At 42.9% G+C, this 8434-nt stretch overlaps 1 protein-coding gene across 1 annotated transcript; it reads left to right on the top strand.

Moving 5' to 3' along the window:
- The first annotated feature begins 15 nt into the window (after window positions 1-15).
- buc2l (bucky ball 2-like) lies at window positions 16-8092 on the top strand. Its single transcript, XM_061964702.1, has 5 exons — window positions 16-157; window positions 226-504; window positions 5896-7680; window positions 7741-7836; window positions 7918-8092. Exons 1-5 carry the CDS (start codon window positions 31-33, stop codon window positions 7944-7946), a joined length of 2316 nt encoding a protein of 771 aa, XP_061820686.1. The 5' UTR covers window positions 16-30; the 3' UTR covers window positions 7947-8092.
- The last annotated feature ends 342 nt before the right edge of the window (window positions 8093-8434 follow it).

The raw sequence follows: 8434 nt of genomic DNA on the forward strand, positions 1-8434 counted from the left end.
ATTGGCTTTAACAGGAAATCACTTGATTGGATGCCTATCACCTGGTGCTACCATCCATCCAATCAGTGCCACCTTTCGCCCAGTGAAGCATTATCAGGAGTCCACACCTTTGACTCTGGTCTAGATTTTGCTATGAGAGCTGAGCTGCTTTGTCCAAGTAAGTGCACTCTTTCATTGCCTCTTCCAACTCATGTTCCTGGTGGATTATCTCTGATTCTTCTTCAGATATGGAGGCAAATGCTTCTAACGCGCACACTTCCTACCGTTTGGGCCCTCGAGGTCCAAACCTGCCGCATGGACCTTCGCAGGCCTGCCACGAGCCCAATGTGACGGCTCAAGAGCCTACGGGAGGGCCTGGTCTTGAGGAGCAGCAGCAGAACCACAAGCCGCTCTTCTACATGCAGCCCTCTCAGCCTTACATGCCCATGCAGGGCCTGCAGTGGCCCTATGGCCCTATGGCCATGCCTGTCGGCTACAATCCCTACTATGGCTGCCATGCTTTAGGTAAGAACAATCTCATAGGTCTTTGTGCTTTCACTTCATAAACATGTTCATCCAACTTACGACTTAACTTAGAATTGTCCATTTATGATTGTGATATGCAGAGGTGGGTAGTAACGCGCTACATTTACTCCGTTACATCTACTTGAGTAACTTTTGGGATGAATTGTACTTCTAAGAGTAGTTTTAATGCAACATACTTTTACTTAAGTATATTTATAGAGAAGGAACGCTACTTTTACTCCGCTACTTTTATCTACATTCAGCTCGCTACTCGCTACTAATTTTTATCGATCTGTTAATGCACGCTTTGTTTGTTTTGGTCTGTCAGACAGACCTTCAAAATGCCTGCCTTACTGGTGACGTTTCACTTCGTTCCACCAATCAGATGCAGTCACTGGTGACGTTGGACCAATCAAACAGAGCCAGGTGGTCACATGACCTGACTTAAACAAGTTGAAAAACTTATTGGGGTGTTACCATTTAGTGGTCAATTGTACGGAATGTGTACTGTACTGTGCAATCTAATAATAAAAGTTCCAATCAATCAATCAAAAGTGTGAAGGAAAAAAGATACTTTTTTATTTCAACCGTACATCCCGTCAAAAGCCTAAAGACTGACCGCACATGAGGACGTTCCTGTCTTCACAATAAAAGTGCCGCTCCATCGCGCCTGCGCTTTCAAAACAAGAGTCTCCGAAAGCCAGCGCAAACAAGCTAGCAAGCTACGGAGTTTGACGCCAATATATTTCTTGTACAGTGTATAAAAACGAATATGGAAGCTGGAAACTTTCATGTGGTATTAGACAGAAAGGAGGAACTTTTCTTCTCCTCCATTTGAAAACGTGGACGTTATCATCACTACTGTCTGATTACAATCAACGCAAGTCATCAGAATCAGGTAATACACCAACTTATATTCTAGTCTTCATGAAAGAAAGGAATCTATATGTGTTAAACATGCATGTATATTCATTAAAACACCTTTAACATGTGAACAAAAACAGCAAAATAAATACATATAAATGATATACTGTATATATCAATGTATATATATATATATATATATATATATATATATATATGATATGAGTGTGTATGTTACTCATCAGTTACTCAGTACTTGAGTAGTTTTTTCACAACATACTTTTTACTTTTACTCAAGTAAATATTTGGGTGACTACTCCTTACTTTTACTTGAGTAATAAATCTCTAAAGTAACAGTACTCTTACTTGAGTACAATTTCTGGCTACTCTACCCACCTCTGGTGATATGTTTGGAATCTGGGGCACAGGTATATAGCCACAGGTGTGGGGCATGTCCTAAACATGCAGGTCGTCAAATACTGCATTTCCACTGCATCGAGCTTTGGAGCTGGAGCAGATGACTCTAGAAAGAGGTTCCGCAGCCTCCGAAGCAGAACCTCCAGGTTCTGTAACAGCTTCTTCCCTCAGGCCGTAAGACTCTTGAACGCATCATAATTAAATGATCCCCTCAACTTCCCCCCAAAATGGATTAACTCGCTGGAATAAAAAATATAACATACATCCATAAATGTGGACGCATGTGAAAAAGTGCAATATATTTATCTGTACAGTAATCTATTTATGTTTATATATATATATTCCATCCATCCATTTTCTACCGCTTATTCCCTTCGGGGTCGCGGGGAGCGCTGGAGTCTCTCAGCTACAATCGGGCGGAAGGCGGTGTACACCCTGGACAAGTCGCCACCTCATCGCAGTTTATATATATTTATTTTATATATATATATATTTATATATTATACTTGCCAACCTTGAGACCTCCGATTTCGGGAGGTGGGGGGTTGGGGGCGTGGTTGGGGGCGTGGTTAAGAGGGGAGGAGTATATTGACAGCTAGAATTCACCAAGTCAAGTATTTCATACATATATATATATATATATATATATATGTCTTAAGGTTATCCAAAAAATAGTGCTCGATAGCGTAGTAGAGCGCAATATATGTATGTGTGGGGGAAAAAAATCACAAGACTACTTCATCTCTACAGGCCTGTTTCATGAGGGGTTCCCTCAATCATCAGGAGATTTCATGTAGAGATGAAGTAGTCTTGTGATTTTTTTTCCCACACATACATATATATATATATATATATATATATATATATATATATATATATATATATATATCTACATCCTGAAAAAATGCAAACAAAACTGTGTTTAGATCATTGATACTTCAAACTTGCATAAATATAACATGAATATAACATAACTTGGCTTCTGAGAGCTTCAAAATGTAATAAAGTTTTTGATAAACAAACAATTATTTTAATAATTACATATGGTCATTTTAGATGAATTATGATAATTTAAAATTAATTCAAATATGTTTATTTTAATGTACCGGTATAATTCTATGGCTTGATGTAATAAGGAGTCAGAAAAAATAAAAATACAATTAATGGTGATGTTTTTAGCAAAATATAGTAAACATTTATTTAGTTTTTTTTTTTTTAAATTAATAAATATATTTATTTTTAGGTAAGATAAACATAATAATACAATGTATCTCTAGTCTGGATGATTTAGTTCTTGTCACCCTGTTGTCCTCCCGTCGTGAAAAAAAGGCTGTCCTCACTCATGTCCGCATAGAGCTGGAGGGGGCGTGGCCTCAAGCTCCGGCTAAAAATCAGGAGATTTTCGGGAGAATATTTGTCCCGGGAGGTTTTTGGGTGAGGCGCTGAATTTCGGGAGTCTCCCGGAAAATTCGGGAGGGTTGTCAAGTATATTATTTATATATGCACCGTATTTCTTTTTTTATCCTGCACTACCATGAGCTTATGTAACAAAATGTCGTTCTTATCTGTGCTGTAAAGTTCAAATTTGAATGACAATAAAAAAGGAAGTCTAAGTCTAAGATGAAGGAAGATAACCGAAGGCTATCAGATTTACACCCTAAACCTTTAGTGCCGCCCTAGTGGCTCCCTGGAGCTTTTTCAAAGATGTATGAAAAATGGAAAAAGATGAGGGGAAATAATAAATTTTTTGTTTTAATATGGTTTCTGTAGGAGGACAAACATGACACAAACCTCCCTAATTGTTATAAAGCACACTGTTTATATTAAACATGCTTCACTGATTCGAGTATTTGGCGAGCGCCGTTTTGTCCTACTAATTTTGGCGGTCCTTGAACTCACCGTAGTTTGTTTACATGTATAACTTTCTCCGACTTTCTAGGACGTGTTTTATGCCACGTCTTTTTCTGTCTCATTTTGTCCACCAAACTTTTAACGTTGTGCATGAAAGGTGAGTTTTGTTGATGTTATTGACTTGTGGGGAGTGCTAATCAGACATATTTGGTCACTGCATGACTGCAAGCTAGTCGATGCTAACATGCTATTTACTAGCTATATGTACATATTTCATCATAATGCCTCGTTTGTAGGTATATTTGAGCTCATTTAGTTTCCTTTAAGTCTTCTTAATTCAATTTATATCTCAATACACACTATCTGTATGTAATGTGGCTTTTAATTTATCAGATTTGTTTTTGTATTTTTGGTCCAATATGGCTCAACATTTTGGGTTGCCGACCCCTGCACTAAACTATGTGAGCCGGAGTACCCGGAGGGAACCCACGCAGTCACGGGGAGAACATGCAAACTCCACACAGAAATATCCCGAGCCCGGGATTGAACTCAAGACTACTCAGCACCTTCGTATTGTGAGGCAGATGCACTAACCCCTGTTCCACCGTGTAATCTACTAATAAAAGTTTCAATCAATCAATCAATGGGGTTACAATAAAAAAATTAAAAAAAACACTGAAGTGGGCAGCACCTTCTGGTGCGTTGACAATGAAAAAGAAAAGTGCTGAATTCCAACTCTGAAACAGTCACTGGAACAGCTGCAGTGGAAAAGGGGTCAAAGTAATCCCATGTGAGAGCCCTGCTTTACAATAATACCTTTTAATTTCTGAATGCCTTTCTTGACACTCGAAGATCCTTTAAAGGGGAACATTATCACAATTTCAGAAGGGTTAAAACCATTAAAAATCAGTTCCCAGTGGCTTATTTTATTTTTCGAAGTTTTTTTCAAAATTTTACCCATCACGCAATATCCCTAAAAAAAGCTTCAAAGTGCCTGATTTTAACCATCGTTATATACACCCGTCCATTTTCCTGTGACGTCACATAGTGATGCCAACACAAACAAACATGGCGCATAGAACAGCAAGCTATAGCGACATTAGCTCGGATTCAGACTCGGATTTCAGCGGCTTAAGCGATTCAACAGATTACGCATGTATTGAAACGGATGGTTGTAGTGTGGAGGCAGGTAGCGAAAACGAAATTGAAGAAGAAACTGAAGCTATTGAGCCATATCGGTTTGAACCGTATGCAAGCGAAACCGACGAAAACGACACGACAGCCAGCGACACGGGAGAAAGCGAGGACGAATTCGGCGATCGCCTTCTAACCACCGATTGGTATGTGTTTGTTTGGCATTAAAGGAAACTAACAACTATGAACTAGGTTTACAGCATATGAAATACATTTGGCAACAACATGCACTTTGAGAGTGCAGACAGCCCAATTTTCATCAATTAATATATTCTGTAGACATACCCTCATCCGCGCTCTTTTCCTGAAAGCTGATCTGTCCAGTTTTGGAGTTGATGTCAGCAGGCCAGGGAAGCTAGGGTTCGATAAGGGGTTGAGCTCGCTCGTCTGCGGGAACAAACTGCCGCCATTGCTTGCCGTGCTACCGGAGGTCCTTTGTCCCTGAATTGCTCACACACTCCGGCAGATTCAATGGGGGTCTGGCGGCGGATTTCTTTGACTTTATCGTTGGAAATGCATCTGCTTTGAGTGTCGCAGGATATCCACACATTCTTGCCATCTCTGTCGTAGCGTAGCTTTCGTCGGTAAAGTGTGCGGAACAAACGTCCGATTTCTTGCCACTTTCGCATCTTTGGGCCACTGGTGCAACTTGAATCCGTCCCTGTTCGTGTTGTTACACCCTCCGACAACACACTGACGAGGCATGATGTCTCCAAGGTACGGAAAACAGTCGAAAAAAACGGAAAATAACAGAGCTGATTTGACTCGGTGTTTGAGAAAATGGCGGATTGCTTCCCGATGTGAAGCCACGTTGTGACGTCATCGCTCCGAGAGCGAATATTAGAAAGGCGTTTAATTCGCCAAAATTCACCCATTTGGAGTTCGGAAATCGGTTAAAAAAATATATGGTCTTTTTTCTGCAACATCAAGGTATATATTGACGCTTACATTATCTGGTGATAATGTTCCCCTTTAAGATAGAGATAAAAAGTGACTACAATCAAGTCAGTAATCATTGATCGCTTATGCCATTAAAACATGTATTCTAAATTCCCTCCACTAAAGGTTTCGGTATGCCGATGATGCCTCACTACCAGCCCAATCCGTACATGGAGCCCCCAGGCTTTGTCATGCCCCACACCAACCTCCACCTGACTGACTACAGGCGCGTGCTGAACTCTCAGTACTACCAGACCATGGCCTACCATGCACGCAGATACCGCTATCAGCACAATGTGCCCGCTCGGGAGGTCACCAACTCGGAGGTCCAAACGGAACCACTGTGCAGTGACCAGAGAATCAACACACCTGGGTCAGGAGACCCTGAGGCCTCAGCTTGTGATGTCAAGGAAGCCTTGAGTGCCCCCCTCAGTAAGCCTCTCCCAGTGGCTTCGACTGAGCAGAGTAATGAGCATTCTCCTGACTTTAGGGACGTGGTAGCTTCTTGCGCCGCCACGTCGCCTCCAAACAGAAGCTTCGTCATCCATTCTGAGGAGGTGAGAATTGAATGCTGCACCACGCCGGGGGGACTTCAGCTTTTTCATGCTCACGATGCCTCTGAGGTCTCTCAGGGGTTTTCCCATGAGATCCCGCTGGGCGACAGGCCGGGTATTCCCGGAGAGCAGACGCCTCAAGCTTGTCCTGACATCCTTTTGGTCGGGATTCCCAGCGAGAAGAACCCTGAGCTGGAAAAATCCAAGAACCACCCAGATGCATTCACTGACTTTGTCGAGGAGATGAGAAGTGAGAAAGATCAACAGATGTCTTCCAAGAATATTCAGTCCGAGGAGGAACCAGTCTGGTCGATGGAGGAAACGTTATTTCCCTGCCCTGACTCACCAGTCCAAAATATTCTCATCGAAGATCACAGTGAAGTGTCCGCTGACATTCCTACAAAAGAGGCTCCAGCCCCCTCTGGAGAGGGTTTTAAGGATGGGGCAGACATGATGGATGAAGCTCCTCAAGTTGAGGATGTTCCTCTTCCAGCTACCTCGCCTTTACCGGGAAGCTCTCATAAGGAAGAGGAAAACCAACCTAGGCAAGACCTAAACTTCAAGGACGACCAGGACACCTCGTTCGAGTCCTTACCAGCGTACCTTCCCTCCAGCAGCTGGATAGCTGACTTTGATGTCTACTGCTGTAGCAGGAGGCCACCCACTCCCAAGAAGCCGAGCAAGCCTGTGACCAGGAGCGCCTTAAGTGTTCTCACTCGGAGAAGAAAACTAGAGATGGAGCAGCCTTCAGTCTGTAAACCGAAGGAGAAGTACAAGCCGAAAGCCAAGGTAGATCGGCGAAGTCTCTCCGACCACGAGTGCTGCCTTACAAGAACATTCAACGAGAACATCTGCGCTCCCTACAAGAGTGACCGCCTTTGCTCAAGATGTCTGGACAAACCCCATGGTCCAGGACTCAATGGCCGTGTCCTAAAAAGAAAAGCCGTCCCCTTCCAGCAGTGCAACGGGGCCCTCCAGCCGACATGCGACGCCTGCAGGTTTCACACCAAGAAGCGACTGGTGAGGAACGGCTCCTTCCCAGACGTTCGCGACCCACGTCATGAGGCCGAGGGCGAGTCCTCTGAGAACGGCTCGTGTCGCGTGGGCCTCAAGTGGAGACCCGAGCAGAAAAGGCAGCCGGGCTCCAAGCAGAACTTGGACAAAGCTCCTGCAGCCATGAGGGAGAGGAACTGCAGGTGCGACGGAATGTCGCATGTCCAGCCTGTTACACGGGAGTGTCGGCGCCACTGTCCCCATGGCAACGCCATCCGAGAACTGGACGAGAACTTGCCTGCGTCCACCCAGGACAGATGGAGACGCACAGACCAGGTTTATTGGACGCAGAGGTGGCAAACAGGTAGGCTTTCACCTTGTGGACTGCTGTGTTCTTAGTGATCAGTGTAACTTCATCCATCAGAGAAGTCGTGGAAAACGGTCACGACCATCCCTGAAGTGTGGAGGCACGAGCCCAGACCACAACACTTGACTAAACACAGGATGTCACAATCACAAGGTGCGTCATCAAGAAAAATGTCACAGAAAATCAACCTAACTTCTTTTTTTTTTTTTTTTCTTCCTCACACTTTGTCCGCAGGAACACGAAGAAAAGACACGCGGTGTTGATTTTGCACAAGAGCACAATTGAATGATTTTGAAAAATCACTTTTACATTTTTGTACGCACTTAAATTATTCTCACGTATTTATGTGGATTTTTCACAATGTTCACTAATTTTTATTAACCATCAAATAAATAAACACTGATTTGCATTGAGTTGTATGATCAATAGGGAAATACTAGCATTTGTCCACTAGAGGGAGACATTTTTCAACTAAAATATCCGGCTGGGGTTATGTTTAGTTGGGGTTTGATTGAGTGATTGAAACGTTTATTAGTAGATTGCACAGTACAGTACATATTCCGTACAATTGACCACTAAATGGTAACACCCCAATACGTTTTTCAACTTGTTTAAGTCGGGGTCCACGTTAATCAATTCATGGTAAGTCCAACTCCTTTTTCATTAGGGCCACAATGGCTGCTGAGGGCCGTTTTTAAAAATTAATTTAAATTATGTATGCGGGTAATAACCTGTGATTGATCATGATTAA

This window comes from Nerophis lumbriciformis, linkage group LG07 (genome assembly GCF_033978685.3).
Source record: "Nerophis lumbriciformis linkage group LG07, RoL_Nlum_v2.1, whole genome shotgun sequence".
In the NCBI taxonomy this organism is placed as follows: Eukaryota; Metazoa; Chordata; class Actinopteri; order Syngnathiformes; family Syngnathidae; genus Nerophis; species Nerophis lumbriciformis.

What these genes read in the sequence shown, in the direction of transcription:
- buc2l (XM_061964702.1), top strand. Translation starts at nt 31, where the DNA reads ATGCCTATCACCTGGTGCTACCATCCATCCAATCAGTGCCACCTTTCG. An exon ending in AGCTGAGCTGCTTTGTCCAA is followed by an intron (nt 158 to 225) that starts GTAAGTGCACTC and finishes ATTCTTCTTCAG; the next exon opens with ATATGGAGGCAAATGCTTCT. An exon ending in GACGCAGAGGTGGCAAACAG is followed by an intron (nt 7,681 to 7,740) that starts GTAGGCTTTCAC and finishes TTCATCCATCAG; the next exon opens with AGAAGTCGTGGAAAACGGTC.